Consider the following 27,116-nt stretch of genomic DNA (forward strand, 5'->3'; position numbering starts at 1 on the left):
GCTGATAGCATCAGTTTTGTTGGCCAGGGCATAAAATGGTGAATGCCTGAACCTTAAAGAACTAGTTCTAGCATCAGACCGTCAGTGGGAGAGTGAGAACAGACATCAACCCAGACAAATAAAGAGATGAACTCTGACATATGTTTGCCCATACTCTGTGGCCTTTTACGGTGACTCTGCTGACTCCTTGTAGGGTCCTCTTTGTAGGGTTATCATCGGCCCCTGCCTAACTGTATCATCTTCCTTGGCCAGGAACATAATAGGAATGCTGCCTTGGGCAGCAGGTGCACCATCAGCAAGGTTGCCACCAAAAAGGAAAGACCACAGGGTGTTGTCTCTTTGAGGGTGACATAAAGACCACAGACTTTATTTTTCTGCCCCTTTTAATTTATCTTTATTTTTGCCACACATGTAAAGCCAAATGTGCACAAGTTAAATGCATGGATTTAAGGTTCTCAAAGCAGTTTCAATGTCAAGACTAAATTTTGCCTATGTCATTAGAAATCCATTGATCTATTGACAGAATAATACTGTGCACCCATTGCCATAATAATTCATTAGCAATATGAATACCAGAAGAACCCAACTATGCATGGTTATTTTATCAAGGCGTTATAAAATAAATTAATTAATTTAGAACTTTTTCTAGGATGTGCGACACAGGAGAAGGGCTGTTCACCTTTCAGACAAGGGAAGGCGAGATGATCTATCAGAAAGTCCATTCTGCAACGCTGGCAATAGCTGAACAACATGAAAGATTGATGATGGAGATGGAACAAAAAGCACGGGTAAGGATCTCACTTCAATATTGCAAAAGGCATTTGCTGCATTAGGAAGAGAATAATTGTGAAATTAATAAAAACAAAATCAGACTTCTTTAAGAAGCTTAATACCCATAGATACATTAACATGATACTGAAAAATGGCTTATGACATTAGTTATTTTAGGCCATATGTTCCCTCAGAGTCTATATTTAATACATGGAGTTAGCCCTGATAGGTAGATGGAACACCCATCAAGGTGTTATTTTTCTGAATGTGGTGTCCATGTGTGTATGCCTTTATACATCCTCTTTTCCCTAATGCCAAACATTAACCATGTCACATTGCAAGCTGTTTTTGAAGCTTCCCAAGTTTAAACAGTAGTTGGATTGTGGCATGATCTTTTTTTAAAGGAACAAGATGTGCTCTTTTCTGGAGCATGGCCAGTGATGTTATGCCATGAACAATATTTGCTCTCAAGAATTCCAGTATATGCTCTTCTGTTTGATAGATCAGGCCTGTCTTTAAAGAAGCAAAACCAATGAAGCTTATTATAAAGGCATCATAAAGGTTAATAAATGTCATCGTACAGTGGTCAGAAGACTACATTTGCCTAGGTGCCACAATACAATCTTCATTCCCCCCCTTTTTTTGAACTTACCTTGTTTAGCAACATATTTGATTGTTAATATACACATGAACAAACTCTGGTTTTTATTCATTTTTTTAAAAAAACCACATTTTGAGAGCATATTATTATGGGGAAAACTTTGAAGTTATGAAGAATTTCCATCGTAGCATTCTAAATCACTTTGTCCTTTGCTTAAGCCACTTTCTTTTGTGCAACAGGCAGCCTTGCAGCAAATTGAGAACATGCAATGTTTCTATGGTTGACTCACACAGGCATTTTCCTTCCCACTAACTTGAACTGAGTGCATTAATTTTTAGGCAACAAGATGTTCAAAGGAAGAGCCCATTTAGGGGACAGTCAATATTCTCAATACATTTGATTTATTTTAGTTTTCTTTTTTCATTTTAGGATATTATTTAAAAGGACCGTGATAGAATAATATATATCAAACACTGATTTCAAGTTCACTTACTTACAATATTTAACTCTTCTCACCAGAAGAGTTCTGTTTCAAGTAAAATGTTTTGCATAGCACCTTTAAAGATCTACACTTGCCTGCTTTCAACTGAGCTTTAATATGTTCTGAAAGGATGAAGTATGGGCACTCTAGAAACCCACTGTGAGTCATGTGGTTCAAGTTAGCATTTCCATCTTCAGCGTTTGTCCATACCTACCACCCACCTTTTATTGGAGGGCAAATGAGTGCATTGAGGGCATCATGTATTCACATAGACACCCCTCCCACACACACACACAGACACACACAATTTGCAGTTCTAAATCTTGTGCAAAGACTATGTAAGGTGAACAGGCTCCCTACTGCAGATGCTAATCTCCAACACATGATAGGCAGCAGGAATGGGATGCTGATGTGACAGAGGGCAGAGTCTAGCATGATTATCCTTAATCTCTCTCATGTGATAGAAGAAGAAGAAGAAGAGTTTGGATTTGATATCCCGCCTTTCACTCCCCTTCAGGAGTCTCAAAGCGGCTAACAATCTCCTTTCCCTTCCTCCCCCACAACAAACACTCTGTGAGGTGAGTGGGGCTGAGAGACTTCAGAGAAGTGTGACTGGCCCAAGGTCACCCAGCAGCTGCATGTGGAGGAGCGGAGACGCGAACCCGGTTCCCCAGATTATGTGACTACCGCTCTTAACCACTACACCACACTGGCTCTCACACTGGTGATATGAATTGTATGAAAGAAACTCACATCCAGATAGTGCTATTTTTGATACAAAATGTGCAGGTTTGTAATGGATTCCAAGCCACAGATGATGTGTTTTTCTTTTGATAGTTGGTGAAATGCTGGGGGTGGTACAGCTTGGATCATATATACAGTGGTACCTCAGTTTAAGAACAGTCCTGTTTACGAACGATTCAGTTTATGAACTCCGCAAAACCGGAAGTAGTGTACTGGTTTGCAAACTTTACCTCAGTCTAAGAACGGAATCCGAACAATGGAAGGGGACCGGCGGCGAGAGGCCTTTATTGTACCTTGGGTCCTTTTCCTGTGGGTTAGATATCCCAACAACTCAAATTTAACTTTAGTAACTTGTCTTGTTCATATTCGTAAGGATATTCACATTAATTGTGGGAAAACCTAGGATGCACCAGGACTGAAATAATGTTCTTTTTAAAAGTATAGAATCTCAGTATTATGAATAAAATTACATGTTACATCTATGTAAAGAAAGGCTAGCAAGTTTAGAAAAGCATGGAGGTGGTTTATAAGTAAATGGAATTCTAAACAATCTGACATTAAAGATAAACCTTCCTTCCCCTAGGATTTTGGGTTATAATGGCAGAATGCAATTCATTTGTTTTACCTTTGAACCAGGGCCACAGTTGTGGCCCAATTATACTTGGTATTTTTTATCAACAGTATATGGGTTTTTCATTTCCTGTATTTATCTTATCTTTATCTTCAGTAGTCACTTTTTGTGTAATTTGGTGAATAATTTTTATTTATTTATTTAAATGACAGTTGAGTCGAGCAATTGGGAGTGCAGGCAATATATTCTCTGGTTTGTTAGCTCATCTGATGTTCTAGTGTCTTGTCTTTAGGTTTCCTATCCCAATTACATGAACTGCAGATTAATTTATTTTAAATGGAGGCTGAGATCCTTAGTGAGGGTTGCAGGCAACGCAAAAGTGTCTTTTGTGCTACAGTAGAAAGCTGCATGGAACACACTTGTTCTGTGTTCCCTATTTCTGACCTAAGGCTTCCTCTTGATGTGATAAAAACTGAAGGAGCCACTAGGGAAAGCACTGGGCTAAGATAATTATATTTTCAGGAAACATAGGCCTGCCTTGAAGTCCTTTTTCCTTCTCTTTGAAGATTTGAAGCTGACTAGAGTTAATGCTCTCTGAACATGCTCAATGATGTTCTCTGAACATGCTCAATAATGCTCTCTGAACATGCTCAATTTCCCCCCCTCCAAAAAAATTATGAAGCCCTGGATATTTAGACTACAATCCTATACTCTGGGAATCAGGTACATTGAACTCAATGGGGCTGAAAAGACATGCATTGGATTGTCCTGTTTAAATAGACCAACAAAACAAACAAGTTTGTGGTAAGAGAAGAATAGATTATATGGGGCGTGAATATTTGTCACTGTCACCCCATACTGCAACTTTTATGTTTGTATCTCCTCAGTTAACTTCATGACTGGCTTGTAATGAAAGATGTTTGTTCCAGCAAGCATTCACACTGTCAGAATCCATTTCCATATAAGTGGCTAAAGGGCAAGTTTCCAATGAGATGGAGTGGCTGAGAGGGCAGTCCCATTGCGCAGTTTGTAATTCAGATGGAATCACATTGACAAGATAGCATGAGCTCTTAACTTCTCTCTCTGTCTCTTCCTTTTCCTCATAGTTGTCTTCTTTGTAACTGGCTTTGTTCCTGTTGTGTGGAATAATAGCAGAAATTGTAGTAATGTTAGGTTTGAAAGGAAGCCTGCTGTTTTCCCCCTGTAAAATCTGCTATCAGATAATTTCTGCAATGTTCTCCATAAATGCCCAACTCTTGTCTATGTGTACTACATAATTTGTGAGAAGGAAAACATGTGTGAAGTGGTTCTCTCCATGGTTCCAGGTACATCTTTTATTCTGAAACATAATGGCACAATGACACTGTTATAAGGATTGTAGAATTAAAAAACGAGCAATGTTCCTTTTTAGAAGCATATACTAGCCTAACATCTATGGACTGAAAAAGACTTAATTATTTCACCATGTAGGTGTAAAATTTAGGGCAATAATATGGTGTATCCATTATTAAAACCATGGCAAGTGAAGGCACGTATTTCTAACTCATTTTGCCAACTTCCACTCCCAAGCTTATGTAGTTTCTTTAATATAGTACTGTTTCTTTAAAAGTATACAATTAATTAACATGCTACTGTCACTTTAAATAGAATTTATTTTACTAAGACAGTCAACCACAGTGTCTAACTGAACATTCTAAACTTGCAACCACATATCAGAAAATGCATATTTTCTATTCTCCTTTTGCTTACTGAGAGTCCAATCTCCAACCCCACCTCAGCTCTTAGTTAAGGTCCCTCAGTGACAGTTAAACCAACTTTTGACCAGACAGAAAACTTTCCCCCCATTACAATAAAAACAGCAGAATGGATTAAAGCGCCATTCAATTAATCAGGATTTCTTCATAAAGTTCATGGAACCTATGTTCAGAATATTGAAGATGCACTTCATTGAACTAAAGACAGTCAAAGTCCAATGTGCAAACATTATTTCTGTGGCCAGGTACAAGTCAGTGGAATCTGTCACATGCAAATGGGAGCCAGATACATAGTGTTATGTACTGAAGTTCTCACCCTGGGCCAGCAGGGGGATACTGTAGATAGTTATGCAAATGAAGGATCGAAAGTGACTTTTATCTCCCCTTTTTCTGTGGCATGGGTTTTCTGGTTTCCTTCTCTGAATAACTAAGTTCTTTCTGCACTGATGCTAATCATGACTCCTTGTCTTAACCAGGGTTTGAATCAGTGATTGCCAAACACCCCCTGCTCAGGCTTAGAATAAGACTTTCAAAACTGAACTTTCTGCCTAACTCAATCTTTCAAATGCAATACCGCCTCACACATCCACTCTCTGAGGGCTCGCCCACTCTTCCATTTGTCCCATGCCTAGAAAGCATGCATCTGAGCAGTTTTCCACTTGTCACATCACTTTCCCCAGGAAAACCCACTCTTTCCCCCAGGGAAATTGGAGCAAAATGTCAATTGGAACCTCACTGGCATTTGCTCTGACTTCCCTGGGGGAAAGCAGTGGGAGAAGCAGAAAAAGCCCAGAATTTCTCACAAAGCTTCTATTCTGCCCTGCCTTTTTGTCCATTTTTGCTCTAGTGGTAGCAGCAGTGATAGGATGAGAGTGGACATATCTCTCTTCCCTGCTTTCTCTAATGCCTTCCATGTTTTCATAACTGAGAACAAGTACAAGGATCACTGGCTAATGAAGGTTTCATAGAACTACCATGTTTTCCAGTATATCTTAACATCAGTATACAACTATCTCAGAATGCTATATATTAAGAGAGTTGGAGTTTGTGTGCATACGTTTAGGAGGCAGGGGATGGTAGGTGACAAGGGCAGAGGGAGTATTTATCAAAGTCATCAAAGTTGTGCTTGAATAATATTTAGAGCCATGACAATCACTTTCCATATGGGAAAGGGGGATGGAGAAGTATATTTTCCTGAGGTTGAATTCAGGTTTGGATTAGGCCATGGTGAAATATATTTGGCTGACACAACTGCAGTATTGGGCTACTTTTTAAGACAACATGAATCTGTCATTTCATTTCATATAAATGGTGCAAGCTGAAGAAATAGGCAGATATGCCTAGATGTTATAAAATGCAGTTATAAAAATGCAGCAGCAAAGGATTGCAATAAATTTCACTAGCACTCATTAGACACAAAGGACTGGAAATAAATTAATCAAGCCCTAGGAAAGCTCAAGATTCTCACTTTTGGTTTGTTTGTTTGTTTGTTTGTTTGTTTTAGTTTTCAGAAACTATTTTTATTGCAATATTTCTACAGTTGAACTCTAGCCTTGTTTTAGGTGCATTTCTACTCTACATGTGTTTGTGAGAGGCAACTGAGGCATTTAGGCAGACACATTCCAGGCCATATGCAAGCTCTTCCATACATATTGTGTCTAGATCTTAATCTACAATTGCATTCTTCCACAACTCATGTTGTCAGAAGGATGTCACAGCAACAGTATATCTGACAGCATAGCTACACCAAAACAAAAAGTAACAACTCAAACATTAGTTCCAGCATTTCCTGTCCAGTACCATGCTGTTATGTTTCTGTGTGTAAACCAAAACCCATTGTGTAAATATGTGTAACTAGTCTAGCCTAACTTAATAGGGCAGGGAATTGTTGCTGGTCAGATTTGGTTCTGAGACAGAATTCCCTCTTTCTCAAGATAAAGTCTTCCGCAGCTTCTTTTGAAGGTTCTTAGAAGATTTTGTTTTTCTTTCTTAGAAAAAGGTCTTTTGATCTCACATAACATTTAGATAATGTGTGAGATCAAATAGCCTTTTTCCCAAAGAAAAATGCAGCTCTTAAAACTTCAAAAGCCGCACTGGAGGTTGAGGTACTTTTTACTCATTTGAAGTGAAACCCAAAGGGCATCCATGAACTGCACTCCCAGTACTCCTGTCCTTTACAGTCCTCTCAATACAAGCTCTAATAAAAACTTGCAAGTGAGGTAAGCTATGTGAAAACATGTTGCAATAAAGAAATACAAACTGATACCCATAAAACTGCATCATTAGATACATTTTTTTCCCATTGGCAGAAATGGTGTATTGTGCTTGTTTGCATATCTTTCTTCTTGCTGAAAATACAATATTAAAAAATGAAGAGGCGACATATATTTCAAAACTTTATGTTTGGATTTTTATCATATGTAAGAAATGGAAACTTTTCAGAGTTGCTTGAACCAAAAGTAGTGGTCCAGTTCAAGTCTGCATCCAGGCTGCTCCTAGGACACATGCTGCCTTCTTTTAAAAATAAGGTCCACTAGATCAGCCGTTGAGCAGATTGGGGGTGGATTTGAGGTGGACTCATCTCAGAAAAAGATTATTATTGAAACTGAAAAAATAGCATAAGAAAAGGCCAAGCAGAAAGGCAGTGATTGCTGCTGGTGCATCTTACCTATGAGGAATATCTGGAGTGTTTGGGACTCTTAGTTCCAGAGAAAGAAAAAGACAGTAAGGTAGAATAATAGAATTGCAGAGCTGGAAGAGACCACACCCTGTAATGCAGGAATCTTTTGCCCAACATGGGGCCAAAACCCACAACCCTTAGATTATGAGTCTTATGACTGAGCTACTGTATCCCAGTACTGTAGATCAAGAAAACTTTTTCTTCCACTCCCATTGTGTTAGAACTGTGGGTCATTCCTTGAAGCTGATTGGCTGTAATTAAGACAAAATAAAGCACTTCTTCACCCAGTGCATGCATATGGAATTAATGACTACAAAGTGTGCCAATGGTCACTGCCTGAGATAGGTTTAAAAGAGAATTAAGAGTTGGAAAAATCCATGGAGGATAGATCTGCCAGTGGCTTTTAGACATGAGGTTCTGCTTAAAGGTCTTAAGTTCAGAGGCTGTGTGCCACTGCATTCCAGTTCACAAGGGGCAGCAGAGTGGGACTGCTGTGCTGCTATTGTTGTTGTTGTTGCTGTTGTTGTTTTATTGAATTTATATACCACCCTATACCTGAAGTGGTTCACCCTTAGTCTGATCTAGCAGAGTAAGCATAGTTGTTTGTTTTATGGGTGTATACCTCACTCTTCAACAAGTTCCAAATATGGCTTTAAAAATGGGCTAAAAATGTAGTAGAACATATTAAAACACCACAGTTTCAAAGAGTAAATAAAAAGCAGCATGCAGAAATTAAACAGGTCAGATTTATTTAAATAATAATAAAAAGGAGCTTGCCTGTCAACAGAATGATTTCAGAATTTAGTGTGTCCCCTTCCCAATTTCATTCCTCATTCCTCATCCAGAAACTGGTTTGACTGAGATGACTTAAATTCTGCCTCAAATGAAATAGGCTCATTCAGATTACAACTGAAATGTTTTTGTTTTCATTTTGATAAATACATCAAGTTAGAATTTAATTTGGAACAGGGGGTTAATTGTTAAAAAAAAAAAAAGCAACATACATTTTTGCTGAAGTGTTGAATAGAGCTGCATCAGATATCGTAATGCAAGAGAGTTGCAACTACAAACAAATTGTTTTCTCCAGACTAGTAATTTTATGGGAATCTAATAGGATCACACTGGAGTAAGTATGTTGTTTGCGGAAATTATTTGTATAATTATAAATATATCATCTAGGGAAGTCAGCAAGAATATCTCTAAATTTGCAGCAATTCCATACTCGTTAATGTAGTATTTTCTGTGGACAGAAATGGGAAGGCAGGGAAGGAACACATTGTTGTGATGTTCAGAGTGTGCTGTACTGTGTGTCCCTTTCTGACATGTCCCTGTTGTCCTTTAATCATTATACAATAGCCGCAGTACAGGGGCCACATGAGAATTAATGCTGTTTTTCTGAATCATTACCTTCTAATGAGATTGCTGCTTGCAAACCCATGAACTCTGCACAGAACACTGCCTCTCAGAGCAGCTGGTTCCCAGTTCTGTTCAGCCCTATTCCCAAATCTGACCAAGTCTTATGGGGGCGGGGAGTTCTTTTCTTGTAACACCAAGAGTTGTCAAAGTGTTTTACTTCCACTCAGGATTTCACTTGCAATTTTGGAAGCAGCTTCATATGGATTCATCTGAAATATATTTCAATGTACTTTCCACCTGTGTTTCAGTGGACTCTCTTCATTACTGCTGTACACAATTAAAAGTAGTTAACTGTGAGTAAAGTATGCTTAATTCACAACACTGTGTGTGATTATAGTGGTTTGAAACATGTAACACTGATGTGAATTGGGCAATAGAATTGATAACATTTTATTCATCTTTCAAGCTCCAGACCAGTTTGACTGAACCTATGACATTACCCAAGTCAATCTCGCTTCCTCGTAGTGCATACTGGCATCACATCACTAGGCAGAACAGCGTGGGAGAAATCTACAGTTTACAAGGTAAGATGCTTGAATATTAAAATGGTATGTCCATTAGATTCTCTCACGTTGAGCAAAACTCATGCAAATTGTTTTCATCTGCACTGGGGGTTTTCTCTCCATTTCAATTACTAAGGTTTGTCATCAGACTCAGTAGGGGTGGTGAGATATGCTTCCTCCTCACTCACCACTTTTAATAAAGAAAACACACACCTTCTTCTTCTTCTAATGGTGTATATTATTACCTGAAATCTTGCATAGGTTGAGAAGTCAATTTGACAGTTCAGCGTTTAAATGGAATATATGTATAATGTGTGACTTCTCGGTATCTAATGAGGAAGGGTTGTATGGAATTTCTCAGAGGAAACAATTTGCAGTTAGAGAAGATTTGATTTTGTTTAAACTGGCACATTCACCATACATTTTGGCCATTTTCCAGTGAAAAATAAATAGGCAATTACTACAGTGCCTTGTCAAGTATAGAAGGAAAGGTGATTGTTCTGTATGCAGGAGACGTATCTTTGACAAAAGCCTATTGCTAGTCCAGGTGTTGTACATTTGGAAAACACACTTTCTCTGCCTGATAAAGAAACCATGATGGTGGGAATGGTCTTCTGCAAGCAACTAGGCAAAAGAAACACTGCTATCTCTTCCAGGTTTACTTGCTACTCTTTGCGAATGAAGCATGTGGTAGCCAGCTACTGGACCACAATACCTCAAGGATTGCTTCTCTCCATATGAGCCTACCCAGGCCCAGAGATCATCCTCTGAGGCCCTTCTTCATAGGAATGCTTGAAAAGTCATTAAGAAATATATTGAATTCACCACTGTGTTGGTTGGACAGTAATCTGCTCTCAGTTGCTTCCTGGATTTATTTAAATTAAAATGGTTAACTCGTCAAAAGAAGGGTGCCCTATATACACAGTAACATCAATAATTCCTTCAATAATAACAAGTTCATGACTTTCTGGTGTGGTGATTTGATTTGATGGTTGAACAGTTGAGGCTTCAGTGTCCTCAAACCTGGCTTAAAAATTCACATTGTGAATGATTACTTATTCGTGATGAATTTTTTAAAAAGCAAATTCTCCCTAAGCTCTTGGCCCTGTATGACAGTGTTGTGATTCGTGTAACTGTTGATGAAAATCTGTGCTCCAAAAAGGAATCAGGAAGGGAGTGCATCATCCCATGGTTTGCTAAATATTCAGGAGTGTTATATCTGCACAGGGATATAAAGAAAATGTCACAAATAAACCTTTCATAGAATAATAGCTTCCATGTAATTTCACAAATTGGTTATGTCAACACAGAATTTAGTACTTTGCTCTGTTAATATACATGGTTGTAATATATATTTTAAAAAACAAAAAAAACCCATTGGATAAAACCCACTCTGCAAGACAGTTTGGAGACTATGATCAGTTACTGGCAATTCATGAAATACTCAATTTAATCAGTCAGTTTGTTTACATTCTGTGTGCTTTCATGTGACTAGGCAAATCACTATTGTTCATGCACATTCTTTGTTCAATTCACATGAACTATGACAACGTACATATATATATGCTGAAGATATGTTTATGCAGTCAATTTTTAAACCAAGGACTGGTTTCAGAAAATATAGGACATATGGGTTATGTTGCCCAAAGGAGTACTTAACTGTTTTTGATAGTGTAGTAGTGTTGTTTTTAAAGGATGTTTGTTTCCCTTTGAAAAATATTTTTCCCTTAAATTAACCTCAGCAGGTGGCCAGCTTGTGAAATTGTTCAAAAGACAGCATGTATGTGTATGGTAAAGCATGTGGTTTTATACCATGAATTCAACTGATCATGTAACCCGCTGCATTTTTTTAGAACAGACTCCTAAAGTAAACACACTATGTGAGCATCAAGGCAAGTTAAATTGTTTTATTTTCTCTTCTCTGCAACTCATTTGAAATAAAACAATATTTCCATTTGGTGAAGAGGAATGATATGCTGATTCCTTGATTTGAAAATTGGCTAAGATGAATAATGTAGGCTGCAATCATATATATATTTACCTGGGACTATGGCCCATTGATCTGTAAAATACACAAATCCTCTTTCATACTGTGTGTGTGTGTGTGTGTGTGTGTGTGTGTGTGTGTGTAAAGGAATGAAGCTCAAACTGATGATGAAAGGATTTAAGAGTCTTGGCACAAGGAAGTGAATAAATATATCATAATGACATAGAAACACTAACAGGCCTAGCTCACCACTTGTATGTGCCAACACCAGATATTTTATTATCCATTACATCAATCATGTAATTGCAACTTTTTTTCTGCACAAGAAATTGTTCAAATGCAGCCCAAAAATTTGCATAAGTGCAATATATATAGGCATGTATACATTTTTTTCAATGGATAAATCTGTTAACTTGCCTTTTCTAGACAGGTTTAGGAGTTTTCCTGCAAACATTGAATGCATCATTGCGGTGCACTTGAATAATAATTAACCAGCTTGCATGCTATTTTCTTAAATGAGTGTAGTAATAAGCAGAAATAACCTTTCTCCATAGTTACCTACCTAGCTAGCTAGCTTTTCCACTCACTTGTCAGAGCCATTCAATTTCCCCCTTTGTGTTTAAAATCTGGTTGACTTTCTATGGCAGTACAATCATTTAGAATGTGGTCGATGGGGTAAGGGAAACTACCACCCATAGCCTGCTTTGGCCCCTATTTTCTTAATGAATGACTCAAAAATTTAATGTTTTGAGTGGAAAAAATAAAACAGAATGTGGATTTCTTTGGAGAAATAAATAAAAACTACTTCATAGCCATTTGGATGAAGAAGTATAAATCTGATATCCAAGCCCAATTTCCTTCATGCTATTTGTATTGATTAGAGTACAGCTTAAACCCTTTACTCTGATATTTATCAATAGAAATGTTTAATGAAATTAATACTTTAGGTCCAGCCTTAAAGTTTTTTATGCAAACAGTGCCACCAGTTGCCTCATATTTATTTAAGTGCTGATGCTATGACGTTCTGCCAATATCTATTCAGCTGGCTTAGCTTTAGCTGAGACAGGATGAGGGAGTTACACTGGTGTATCTCTGGCTAAGCCAGGGTTGGGGGACGTATATCAGTACCACCTTGGTGAGCTGGGAATCTGCTGGCTGAGCTAGAGATCCACCACATCCTTACTTGTTCATCCCTGTGGATCTATGTTTAGGATCACACCCTTAGTTTTTAATTTCTGCTCTTCAAGCTGTTAGTTGCATTACCAAGACCTTTTCTTGTATTTTTGTAATTATTTCTGAAATTGATCATTCTGAAATCTGCTACCAATGCATGTAAGTGTAAATATGTTTCATTGTTGAAGAAAATGAAATATAAGGTGTTAATTATTTCACCCAAGTACAAAATACAAAGCAGAATGAATACTCGCTGCAAAATCATGACTTGATTTTTCTTTATTTTTTAAAAAAGCATTCCGTTACAAAACATTAAAAAACTTGCCTGAGTCATTCTGTTCAGTCCTCGTGTAGGCTAATCCTGTGGGCATTTCCTTTGCGCATCTGTAGTTCTCTGCAAATTAAAGTGTGTTAACAGAATTGCAGGGGCATTCATCATTTTGGCATATCCACTGTGTGTTCATATTCACAGAAACTGCTAAATTTATTCCTTCATCCTACTGTGACTCTGAAACAATATAAAATGTTTCAGTATGGTTGCTTTTGGGCATTATGATATACCATGGTTCATTGTGATGGGCACATGTTTTCTTTTCCCCACCCCACTTCTCCTTGGAAAGAAGGCTTCAGATACCTCTGTTTCTATTCTTAGGTGAGCACAGTGTGCTGTTTCATTTGAACCTTTGATTGTAACTATGATTTCTTTGAAACAAGCTAACACCAAACCTTAAGTCAGGCATAGACAAATGCGGCCCTCCAGATGTTTTGTGACTACAACTCCCACCATCCCTAGCTAACCGGACCAGTGGTCAGGGATGATGGGAGTTGTAGTCCCAAAACATCTGGAGGGCCGAGTTTGCCTATGCCTGCCTTAAGTCATGGTTTGTCTTGACAAATCATAGTGAAAGTTTAGGGAATACACCTTTCATAATAGTCTATGCTGAGTGAGTTCCAGCTGCTCAATCTCATGCCTTTGCCTCACAGGATTTTTTTTGGGGGGGGGTTTCTCCTCAGGTTTCTCTAGCCACTTAGTGAACAAGAGGATTATGGACTTAGTGGTCCAGCAGACATTTGTTTTTAGGTTTTTTTATGCATTTCCTGGTATCTTGTCATAATATCACTGGGCAGCACATCAAAATGTGTTGTATCAAGTCTTTCTTTGCTTCACATGGTCTGGCAATGCTATTCCGCATATTCCAGAGGACAGTAAGATACAGAAGTGAGACTTTACAGGTTATATAATATACTTATCAGCAACAGTAACAAAAAAGGATTCCTTGGATTCAACCTCACACTGCTATCACTAGTGGTACATCAGCAACCCTGCCTTGCATGGCTGCACCAGTCGGGAGATGGTTCAGCAATTGGGACTAATGCCATTGTACGACAGTTGTGTGACCAGCTTCAGATCAGAGGCAGATTTAGGGCAGTGTGACTGGTTCCACTGCAGTGGGGGCACCAGGTCTAGGGGGCACCACAGGGCATGCATCACTACTATGATACAGTAAATTGAGCAGAAAGGAAGGTGAGAGGTAGGGGTGCCAAATTTTGGCCGTGCAAAGGGTGCTGCTGAAATTTGAAACTAGAGTCCAGCCCTGTTCAGATCCAATAGATCTCAGGCCAGCTAAGACCCTCCCTCTCCCCAGAATGCCCTGTTTAAGGCCTTCTATGGTTGCTGCCAGTGCGCATCTTACTTGTGGCACTCCCCACACCACACCACTCACACACACATTTGGCAGGTGGAAGGGAGGGATGATGCACTAATGGCTTAGCCTGAATAGCTGGGAAGAGGATAGCTATATCCAATCTAACCCCCCCAAAAAAAAACACCCACAAAAGGGGGCTGGGATTGCGCTGCACATTCAGTAGAAAGGAAACAGAATAAACTGGTCATCCTCTTCATCTCCATGCCATTTCTAGGGCAAGAGAGAAGTATATTCTCTGAATGGAGGAATAGAACATCATCAGTATAGTCTTGTTTATCATATATTAAGTAACCTGGAAACCAGCACCAGTACAAAAGGCACACACAAGGATAGGCCAGTATTTTGGCTTAAGGATGATTTAGGAAAACATAATTAAATAAATTATAAACATAAAATAAAGACCTAGGAGCGTAGGCGAGGTAGCATATTTGTCAAGTATAGTTGTACTTATTTCTCAGGTTTGGTGACACAAAGTCTTGAGAAGCAGAACATTTATTCAAGTTTGAGCTGAGATATAAATGACACATTTAAGCAAAATTGAATTTTTATGTGTGCATTGCAAGCTATACAGTTGAGGACATTATTTAAAGATGAATTGTTATAAAAGTGAGGTTATTCTACCGTATCTTCATTGGATTACCTTTTATCAAATCTTGTTTAACTCTGTTCATGTTTTATTGGTTTGCTTGGCTGGTTCCTTTCCTAAGAGAAAAATACTTCATTTAATTCTTAACACTGTGCATTTCTCCTACTCCGTATAAATTTAATTTACAAAGGTACTTGTTTTTGTTTTATGCTAAGGTAGATTTTCAAGTATAATATCAACAGGTGGTACCTGCTATAAGAGGTAAAATAGAAACCCACCAAGTATGACTCTAGTTGACCATGTTTTGCTGCTTTTCCATATTGCCATAGAAGCCTGTTGAAAATGAAACATTTTTATTTCTGATCCCCTGAGCAAAAGCTAAAGCTCAATGGCAGAGTGACTGCTTTGCATGCAAGCAAAGCAATTCCCAGCATCTCCAGAAAGGACTGAGAATGTTCCCTGTCTGAAATCCTGGTGAGCCACTACCAGTCAGATCTAGGTGTTCCATGTTCTTGCTATAGGAATTCTTGTGCATGATGATAGTTAATTCCCACGGATATTTGGGGGTGGGCTATGGCTGCCCATTGGCTACCATCTTTTTTTCCCACTTCAACAATGCTTCTGGGGACAATGTTACAGGATCATACAGGCTTTAGTAGGCCTTTTCCATTGCTGATGCCCAATATATAATTAATCAGCACCTAAGCAGTTTTTGCAAGGCTTTTATTTGTAAAGAGACTTGGTGCATCATCCCTTAGTCAGCTTTTGATGTCGCAGATGGTTTGCCCTAGATGAAATGATCTGTTTCAGGTTAGGAAATGGAAATCTATCATCCGTCTTGTCAACTGTCTCATTCTCCATTCATCAGAGCAGTATTTTGTTTTGAGAAATAGCACTGTAAGGCATGCTCCTCTGTATGCATTTCTTTTTATCTCTCTTTTTTCATACCATAACAGAAGTGCTTTGTTTTGCCTGTGTTCCACTTTCCAATGTATATTGCAAAGCATCCTTAAAAATCACATGATGATCCACTCATTACATTCATAAATACTTATTACAATACTCAAAAAGACATTGCTAGGAAAATGGATACACTGAGGATGGTCATGTTTTGTTTTTGTACTACCACAGTCATGCAAATAAAAGACTGATCAAAAAAATTCAAATACATTTTTTGCACTGCTGTGGTCTTTCCAGCTGGTAGCGTAAATGGCATGTTCATTGGCCCCAACATGAACAAGTTAAATCAACTGACTTGCACCATGTACACATGGGTCCAGATCCAGTGAGAGATTGCTGTGCCAGTGCTTTGGTTCATACATACCTGAGCTGGAGACATATTATGAACAACAGAAAATTGATGCAGATAACATTAGTTGTGAACTGAGTGCTTCATATGAACTCCTGAACTTGATTCTTTCTTCTCAAATAAAAGCAGGATATTATTGCTCAAACTACTGGTCATCTATAAGAAAGGTTTTCAGCAAACTGGGATGTGTTCACCTTACATGGCTATATTTGCTTCTAGTGAAAGGCTAATAAATAAAAGAGATTTAGAAAATAGATGCTGAGTAGAAAGTCTTATTGAGACTATCAGGAAAACTCTGTGGAAATGGTTGACTGTTCATGGTCCCTTTCCCAATATCATCACCCAGCATGAAATTGCCCCAAGCATTTATTTGCTACAGTCTGGGTAATACCCACAGAGTTGGCACATGCTGTTGCATTAAAAGTCAGTAATACAATATTCAGATTCGTAGGCAGCAGGGGACCATTATCTCTCTGAAAGAAATTTTTCAACACTGGGAGCTCTTAAGTTTACTGATGCATATAGTCAGCCGGAAATGAAAATTAGAACTCTTGTCTTTTCCAGCTAGTAGAAATGTTCACTTTCTCTCCCAAACACATGTATGCACCCCGTTCCAGTAGAAGAGATAGGTGGCCAGTTGTAACAACCATCTATCTACAAACAGCGTATTAATAGTAATAAACAACAATAAAAATCTCATCAAGTGATACTTCCTAAACTTCATCATAAGTTTAGCACCTATTGAAAGCAAACAAACAAAATGTACATTTCTCTGACATATTTAGTAGATGCCAAAAATATTTCCAGTGTTGTGATGTTTCAGGGCTTCCCAACAAGCCTCGGCTCTGGAAATCACTAGGAATTTTACTTGGCTAGTTACTGAGTTCAGAGTTCCCTTAATTTTCCTCTCAAGAATAGCGTATTGACAACATGTAGACTTACAGGAATAGTAAGACTTCCTCTGTATGGTTAACACTGTATTCACAGCTAACATGTAGGGTAAGACATGTTATTCCTATAATCCACCCAGATTGGAGCACATTCATATATTTATGGAAAACAATAGTTATTTAGTAAAAAAAAGGGGGGAGCAAATCTTCTTTCTAATATCCCAAACCCAACATTTTATCATCACTGACTTAACTATATAGCAACTTGCCTAACCACCTTTTACCTATGTATTTTACCTCTTAAATCTCACTTTTCTCACTCTGTGAGAAATAAAATATTTGAGGGGATTGGGCCCCCTCCAAAGTTGATGGGTATTGCCATTCAAATGTTGTGCATACACCACATCATGTGATCAATTGTGTGGGGTGGGGCTTATCTCCCTCCCCCCAATATTTTATTCAAGTTGGCACTCCGTAAAGGTCCACTCTCTATTTGTATATAGGATGCTAAGCATTGTAGAAAAACAGGTGCAGGGACTCAGGCTCTCATTCCCATGTTTGCATTCTGCTAATAAAGAAATAAATACCACATTTAACACATACATTGGGATTAGGAGCAGAAAATGGCTGAAATAACTCCCAAGTCAGTGGACTTCAGTGACAGAGACATTGGATACATGGGCTAATGTTTGTGCAAAGGCAATGTGTAATACTGGTCTGCATGGGCAGCCTGTTGTATGCATGAATTGTAAGCTTTGTACACATTAGAAGTATCTGATCATAGTTAAAACAGTTTCATGCTTGTTTGTTTCTAGTTTCCACCTTGTAAATCTTTTTATTTTAAACAGTTCTCTGTTGTTTTATTTCATGTGCCTCTCCCATCATCCTGAAAATATTAAAATTGAAATGAGGTGATATAACATGCCCCAGAGTATTGTAAAATTATAACCAGTCATCAAGATTTTTGAGGCTTCAGTCATAAACGTAGGGGGGAAATGTGCCTATTGTGCTGGCTTTACAGTGCAAGTTGATTATAGCTCTCAAAGGTGTGAAGTAACAAACTGCTTAGCAAAAGGGTAGCCAAATTTTGCCCAAGTGATGACCATGCTGGCAATTTATGAGGAGCCTTAGAGAGAGATTGTAAATTTCCTCAGATGGAGCCAGTAAGAGACAATCTGTGTAGCTCAAGAGAGTGCACTGGGTATTGGCCACAGTGTTCTCCATTGGTTTCAAATGCACAAAAAAACATGCATAATCCACAAAACAGGACTCTGTAGATTCCATTTTCTATTGTTACATATCACGTATGCCAGCAATCCATTAAATAACATAAAATAATAAAATCAAATGCATTGCCTCCCCTGAAATTTGTAGAAAGCAGGAGAACTTGGGGAGAAACAATCCCTATTGCCAGCAGCAATCTTTAGCATGTGTAATGTTTTTAAAAATAAGAATGCAGAATAAAACAAACACTTTCTTGCTCCGTTACTTTTATAAATATTGCATCTTTTGCTACTTTTAAAGGGATTCAAGTAAACAGAAGCACATAAATCAAAATCAATACATTTCATCGTTTATTTAATAAGAAGAGAATATCACCTTGCGACATATGCAAGGTTGGCAGAACACAAAAGTACTTGGTCCATTGTTCCTCTTGTGCTACCAATGACTGCTTCTGACTTTGTCTTAGCATAGGTTAATTAGGCAGCCATAGAAATCATGCATTTTCTGCTGAAAGCTTTCTTTCTATCATAAATGCTGTATGATTTCAGTGTTCCCAGGTCCTGGGAACAGGAGGTACTGTCTATTGCTAGCTGTTGGGGCGGCGGGGGGAGGGGGACTTCAAAAGCAACAGTAGCTATTTGGAAAAAATGAAAGCACATATTTGGAGGAGAGGACAGTGCTCACTTACTGATTCAAAATAATCATATATTTTGCAGACAGATCTTATAGTGGAAGTGTGTGTGTCCATATGTGTTATTTCTTGCTTATGCATTTAGACTTGTGATGCCCAAAGGGCTTGGGCTGGAGGAGGACATTTTAAAGCCATGGTAATAACTGGATAGGTTATTCATTCGAAGTTAGGTTGATTACAGGTTTGCATAATGCTTTGCCTTAATCAAATGTTTTCATTTCAGATTTGCTGTTCTTTCATCATCTCCACAGACAATTATAAAGAATCTTTAATGCTGCAATAGCTTTGCCAGCCAAATAAGAAAATATAATTACTTTCAAATAACAAAACATTTAAAAGCTTCAATCCTCTACGATCTGGTAAATACCATTAAATGCAGTGAAACTTACACCTGAATAACTGTGGCTTTGACTCGACAGCAGTTAACTCTCTTCTCAAACTAGCATGAAGTTTTCTACCTAAAACTGTGGCATGCAGTTGGATGACTCACCCTAGGGTTAGACAGTCTAGCTATTTTTCACTGTCTGGTAGATAAGTACAGTTCAGTGGATAGAAGGCCTGAATGGAAGATCGGGTCATATTTTTGAAACCATCTGAAGCAGGAACAAAAGAACAAAAGAAAATTTGACAAATAAGCCCAAGTAAAAAACAATTTCACTTCGGTATCAGTTTTATCTGGGAAGGTATATATCCAGTGGCATCTTACCAAATCATAGTCAGTCATGACTAACTTAAGTCCATTGATTTCAATAGGTCTACTCTGATGGGCAGAGCAATCCCAAATTTAAGTCAGCATAAGTTAACCCTACTGCAAAGTTCATTCAGAAGTGAAGGTACTGCCAACTGAGGCAGTCTACTGCCTGGGAGAGGGAAAGTAAACCTTTAACATAGAAATATAAAAAATACTTTAAAAATGGTCCAGTGGCGCCTTAGAGACCAACTAAGTTTTTTCTTGGTATAAACTTTCATGTGCATGCACACTTCTTCAGATACTTCTTCATGCACACGAAAGCTTATACCAATAACAAACTTAGTTGGTCTATAAGGTGCCACTGGACAATTTTTAAAAATTTTGTTATATATTCTGACTGCGTCAGACCAACACGGCTACCTACCTGAAACTTTAAAATAGAGTTTGACTTATACCAGCCTTTTTGCCAACATTAGTTCTATTGAGTAATCAGGTCACATGACTGAGCTGAAATATGTATAGGTCTCTCTTTGCCCCTTTTCACCACCCTTCACACCCCAGGAATGCCCCTTTCAGGGTATTTATACCATAACAATTTCTGTCAGCTTACATTTCACTGGTTGAGCCCTAACTGAACCAGCATAGCCTCAGTTCAGTTCAACCAGGACAGCCCAAGTTCCACCTATTTGGAACTCAATACTCCTGGTGGATTTTGGGTTTGGTTTGCGCTGTAACTATTGTACTTTACAGATTGAATAATCTAATTTTCTTTACCTATAGATGTTTAAGTTAAAGTTTGATGAGCCAAAATGGCTGACAGAGCCCGTGCCCTTTGGTGGTCAAAAACTTCATATACAAACTGAAATTTGTCTTAGGGATGGGTGACTCTCCCATTTTTTGTTTCTCTTTTTTCCAATTCTCAGTTAAATTCACCCCATTTCCACATCGGTTTGTGTTCCTTTTTCCTAATATACACATTTTTGTAAGTAATTTAGCTCAATATAAAGCATTTTGCTTATTATTTTTACATGTATATATTAGATAAGTATATTTGTGCACCATTCCATAATATAAGATTCTATATGCATTTTTAAACGGATGAAGATTTTGAAAGATCACTGTGTTATAGTTTGATTTGGTTTAGGAAGTACAAATTAAGTAACTGCACATTAAAATGTGAAATGAATTAATTTCTTCCTTATCCTTAACCTCAGCATATCTTACCATGATTCATGGACAAGTGTGAGAGAACACCACTCCCTCTGAGCATTAGATTGTCTTGTCCTGAACAGTTAAAAGTATATTTATTGCTTTTCTTTTTAACATTAAGTCATGATCCAGAAAATTTAAGCATTATTTTAGTTCCATGGATTTCAGCTAGTGAGTAACAGCACAGTCCTTTGCATGTCTACGTATGATTTCGACTGGGCTTACTCCAAGGTTAGCGGGCATAGAATTGTATTTTCCTTCTTGTATACATTAGGTAAGAGAATATATAGCATAGACTTCCCACTTAATAAGCAACCTATCAGAATGCACTTTTGTTTTACATACCTTCCTTGTTTTGGTACCAGATAATGTAAATGGCTCCAGGAGCTATATTGTGTTTGTACCATGCATCCTTTGTTCTACAAATGATAATAAAAAATACTCTTGAAGAACAACCATGATTGTTCCACATTTTTGGTCCTTAAGCTAATTCTTGTTTAAAGAATGAATTTATTTATTTATTTGGCACAATTAATGTATATGGCACTTTACAGTGTTTCATAAAAGAAAAAAGAAAAAAAGGCCAGTGCTCTGTTCCCAAGGAGTTTGTTTAAATTTTTGATGTTGGGGAGAAAGGCAAGAAAAACTATGATAGCAAGGAAGACACATGTGCCAGTGCTGTTGCATGAATTTAGGCTTTGATACAGAATGTGCAACAGCATTTGCTCGCATTTTAGCTGATCTGTATCAGAACACGGAAAACAAAATGTCATACCAGTTGTATCAGCCACGGGCAGTGTAAAGAAAGCTTGGTGAATATCTGGCTGGCATCTCAATTAATGAATTAGACAGAGCTTGCTTAAACTGTGTCTTGACTCTGCTGTCATGCTTCTTTGTATCAGTGGTTTGAGTGTACTTAGAGGCGAGTCAAGTATGACTCAACAGACAGTGCTTTGAAAAGTGAGCTTTTGATTGCTAGCGAGCACAGTATGTGTCTGTCTTGGGGTGCATTTTTCTATCAGTTAATGTTGTACCTTTTAAAGGCTAGCTTTCATTTGTGCTCAAAGAAACGCACCAGAAATGCAGAGTTAAACAGCTGCCAAATAGAGAGGATGTACTTTGTGAAGGAAGATGGATGGCTCCAAATGACTGCCACCTAAAGCTTAATTAATCATATGATATGGTACCACAAACAGGAAATAATCGTGCAGATCATGTAGCAGATCATGAAATTATACCATTAGGTTGGATCCAAAGTTGTTCACAAGTGGGTCCCATCAATCACGTTGCTGTAAATGCAGTAACTTTCACTTTTACTACATACGTTTGATCCTTCAAGAACACTAAAATTGTCAAAGAACTTTGCCTAGAGTAAAACCAAGTTGAGTTTGATGATACGACTAAGACAGTGTTATCGGTAGGAATCTCCAGAATATATGTGATTCTTAAAGGTGGCAGCGGCTAAACATTCTTTATTTGTAGAAAGAAGGATACCATGTCCTGATGGGGATTTGGTAAAGCAATTACCACAGAATCTCCACCACCACTCCACATAAGACACTGGTCTGGAAGTATGCCTCACTGTTCTTGATGGGATTTATTTCTGAATAAACGTGCAGGGGATTGAGCTGTGATATTTTAATTTATATTTTCAGTATTACATTTTTAAAATACATCCAAGGTGGTACAAGCTAATCTAAGTGGCACATTACTAAGAAAGCATCAAATCAGTCATTATTGACCCATGCATTTCATTACCACCACCAGGGCTCCAGGTCTGAGGAAACCCTGAGCAAAATGTCCTCTGCTGGGCCTGTTCCTCTGATGGCGAATTTACCTTGTTGCAGTGGCCATGTTCGCAACTGAATCTGGCCACTGCTTTAAATTTAGCACAATGTTCACCAGAGCAGTGGTAGGTTGGGGGCATTGTGAGAATGTAAAAGGGAAATTAGATCAATGGTTTGATGCCCAAAGGCACATCCTTCCATCATCTCCCAAGATGGACAGATGCTGACAATATGGTGGTGTTCATCTTTCAGTGTGGTGGGTAGGACTTGGTTCTTATTAATTTATTATTGGTGGAGCATTTTACGTATCTTGTATTGTCAATGCTTTAAATTGCCTTCATTTGCTGTATCTTATTTTTTGTCAAGTCACTTTGACCCATTCTACTGTAAAAGGTGACCAAAATAATATACTAATAAAGTTATACAAGTGATAGGGCTTTCTCAGTGGCCTCACCAGTATTGCGAAACAACTTGTCTCGGGAGCTTTGGATAGCCTTGTCTCCGATTGCCTTCCACCACTTTATGAACACTATTGGCAAGCTTTTAATTTGCTACACTAAAGTGATTTCATAGAAGTCTGCATCTTAGCTATCATGCTGTCTCTTATTGCCTATTTTTTATTGTTACTATATTTTTATTTTGTTGCTGTGCTGCAGTAATTAAGTCACTGTGATTTTAATTATTGCAAGCCTCCTTGAGTGATTCATATGCATTAGAAAGGTACAGTCTTAATCTCATAAGTAAATAAATAAATAAATAAATAAATAAATAAATAAAGTCAGTCCTGGACTTTAAGAGGGTACTCTGGTCTGGCACCTGAGACTCCACTAAGAATAACTGATTAATGAATCATGATACTAATCTGTAAATATTAGAATTCAAAGTAACAATAATGTTGCCACATCTGTAGGAAGACAGGACAAATGGGAATTACTTGTAAGCAGTAAAAGCACAAATAAACCAATGCAGGCCCAGGAAGACAAATTATAGGTAATAAAATGGTAAACTGTGTGTCACATCTTAGCTCTGTGTTCATATATCTCTTCATTATCTAAAAGTTAGTATATGCTCTATAAACCAGGCTCTCCTCTTCAGGGTCTCTTTTTTTAAGTGTCTCTATGAAGAGTCATTTGAGAAAGCAACACCACCAGGAGAATTGTGTCTCTTTCCAGCCTAGGTTGGATTTGTCAGCACCAAGCAATAAATATAAACAAGGAGAAGCTCTAGGCAAAAATAGCTTGGCTTCAGACCCATGTATTAAAAATGTCCAGATTAGGCTACTGTAATGTGTTATACTTGGGGCTGCATTTGAAGATGGTATGAAAGTACAATTAGTCCAAAATGTAGCTGCAAGGCTATAAACTGGGACTGGGTGCTACAATCTCACATTTTGCCTGTGCTTTGTCGACTCCACTGGCTCCCATCTCGTCATCAGACTCAATTCAAAGTGCTCATTTTGACATTTAACACCCTTCATGGCTGGGAACAAAGATATTGAAGGACTCATTGTCTTGCCATGTGCTTTCCTCAACACATGCACTTTTGGGTGCCCTGTCATCTGTGGGGCAGTGGGTGGCTACCAAAGAAAAAGCTTACTTAGTGGTGGCACCTGCACTGTAGGATGCTGTCTCCAACGAGTCTTGTCTAGCACAGACCTTGAAATCATTTTGGTACCATCATATTTCATGCTGGAAGTAATCCCCCCTGGACAATTATTCAGTTCTGATAGCCAAATACTCTTCACTACTACTTATCACAACGGTAGGGATAGAAGACATTGAAAAGCAACACCACATGGCCAAAAGTAAGTGAGAAAGGAGCATAAAGCAGTGTAAAACAAAGTGGTGCAGTAGTATGATTGCATCGCTAATGGACACAATCTATTGGGTGGCATGGAAAAGCAAAGGAGGATTGGGATAAGATAGGAACAGAGAGCAAATGGAAGGTGACATACAACACTGAAAGGCTTTCAGCAACAATGGAATCATCTATGTTATGGATCCCTCTGCACTTGAGAGGCTGTAGTGGTTTGTTCTACAGCAGGCATTAATGACAGTTGATGTAGGGTTACAACTGATGGACAGTCCCAGAAACCAATTGTGGGTGGACCTGCAGCAGTGCAGAGTTACACTTTCCCCCCCTCTGGGCTACTCCATCCCAACTCTGCCTCTTACATTGAAGAAAACAGTTCCCAAAGAGACAGTGCATGAAATAGGAGTTTCCATATTTTTCGCCCTATAGGACGCAATTTTCCCCCTCCAAAAATGAAGAGGAAATGTGTGCGCGTCCTCTGGGGTGAATGCAGGCTTTCTCTGAAGGCTGGAGAGCGAGAGGGGTTGGTGCGCAGAGCTGCCTGCATTCTGAAGCCTGGGGCGCACTGAAGAGCGCGCCCGGGCTTCGCGCAGCTCTCCGCAAGCCTGGGGAGACCGGCGCGCCTCCCTAGGCTTGCGGATAGCAGGCTGTTCTGGGGGCTGGGGTCGGGGGAAGCTCGGGCTTCCCCCGCGCCAGCCCCATGCCTGGGGGGGAAATAATTTTTCCCCCTTTATTTCCCCCCACCCCAAAAAAACCTAGGTGCATCCTATGGGGCGAAAAATACGGTAGCCTATAGAGCTGGGGGCTGGTGAGAGACGCATGACTGGCCTCAAGCTTCATTCAGGTTCTCTACCTTGGTTTTAAAGGGAGTGCAGGAGAGTCATGGTTCACATTTGATGTGACCGAAGCAACGCTGTTTTAAGTCACTGTTCACACCACATATATAGGATCAGGCTGCATCTAATTGACTGAGCGGCATATTTTATTTTGTACTGAAAGAGAATTTGCAGATAACCTTTCTGAAAACCCCACCAGCTTCAAACCTCACTGCTTAAAAATACACTCGCATTTGAATGTTATGCTAAGTAGTAATTGGATTTTAGCATGAAGAAGTGCTTTGTTAACAGTCAGCTTATCTTCATATAATTATATACCTAAATACATTACTTTAGTTGAAATAAAGGTAATCACACAAATTGATTCATAATCAGTGAGTGGATACATGATAAATATTAATTTCTGAGAATTATTGCAAGCTGCTGTAATAGCAAAAACCAAAACATGCCATTGTATCCTTTCTCTCCCTGGTCTTTCAAAATACATATTCTGGTTGTCAGTGGGTAGACAAAAGCATTTAACAGATGGGCCATCTTTTTTACTTGTGACTGCTGTGGAAGAGGCAAAGACAACATATTGGAAAGAAGCAGGTGGCAAAGGAAAACGTGGACAGATTCTTAGGAAATTTATACTCAGGACTTGAAGGTTTCCTTATTGAAAACCATGAGGTTAGCTTAGCTTATCAGACTGTAGATTTAAAAAATAAATCTAAGTAATAGAATAAGACAAAAACAGGCACCCAGAAAAAAGCCCAGATATAATGTAAAACTATTTAATTAGCAACATTCTCCCTCAGGGTAACAACCTGAGAATGTATAGTTGCATTATATTTTCAGACTATTAGAAACAGTCATCTGAAACCCACTACAGGTTTGCTTTCTCAAATGTCCCTTGAGGGGACATCTGTGATACTGGGGTTTTGGACAACAACAACAAAAAGGTGCCCAATTTAACTATTTATATTACAAAGTCTTTTAGATTTTGACAGTCCGAATTCACATCATATATTCTCATTTATGTTTATATCTTAGTCCATGGTTCCAAATGAAAGTTTCTACTGACAGGCCTATGCAGTTGTTGTTGTGTGTGTTTTTCTGGCGTAGCCGGCCATTTTAGCAATTGTTTTGTGTTGCTTTTAAAAGTTTTATTTTGCTGTAAATTGTCTTGATGTTTTGCAAGAGAGGAGTGTATAAATACTTCTATAAGTAAATAAATTGATTTCTTGATAACAGTAACAATTCTGTAGTTCTGTGTGTGCCTGAATTGCTGTTTCATTGTTTCAATCTGTTTGACACAATTTGCTGCTTAAACTAACAGCTTGGGTCTCATTGCCAATGGATTTTCCCCCTGGAAACCACTTACTTCCAAATAAGGCACTGAAGTCCTGCACATCCACTGATTTTCCAGCACCACCGTTATAGCTAAGGAGAGACATGCTATACACAAATTGGTCCCCATATGCAAATTGCTGCCACATAGAAGGAAGCAAATACTTCTTGTCTGCTATTCCGGAGGGCAGAACTACATCGAATAGACTTAAATTACAAGAGAATAGGTTTTGGCTGAATGTTGGGAGAAACATCTTAATAGCAATAGCCAATCAACAATGGAACCATTTACCTAGAAAGGTGGTAGGCTCTCCTTTTATGGATATTTTTGTCGTGACTTGTCCCATGATCCCAAATGGGCTGAC

The 27,116-nt window shown here is 38.5% G+C and overlaps 1 protein-coding gene across 1 annotated transcript in view; it reads left to right on the plus strand.

Annotated features, from left to right (window-relative positions):
• The window catches only part of DOK6 (docking protein 6), a 188,537-nt gene that overhangs the window by 148,601 nt on the left and 12,820 nt on the right, over positions 1-27,116 (plus strand). Inside the window, exons 6-7 of the mRNA XM_053396618.1 lie at positions 650-788; positions 9,425-9,542. Coding sequence (XP_053252593.1) covers positions 650-788; positions 9,425-9,542 — 257 coding nt within the window. The remainder of the gene's footprint in view (positions 1-649; positions 789-9,424; positions 9,543-27,116) is intronic.

This window comes from Podarcis raffonei, chromosome 7 (genome assembly GCF_027172205.1).
Source record: "Podarcis raffonei isolate rPodRaf1 chromosome 7, rPodRaf1.pri, whole genome shotgun sequence".
Taxonomy (NCBI): domain Eukaryota; kingdom Metazoa; phylum Chordata; class Lepidosauria; order Squamata; family Lacertidae; genus Podarcis; species Podarcis raffonei.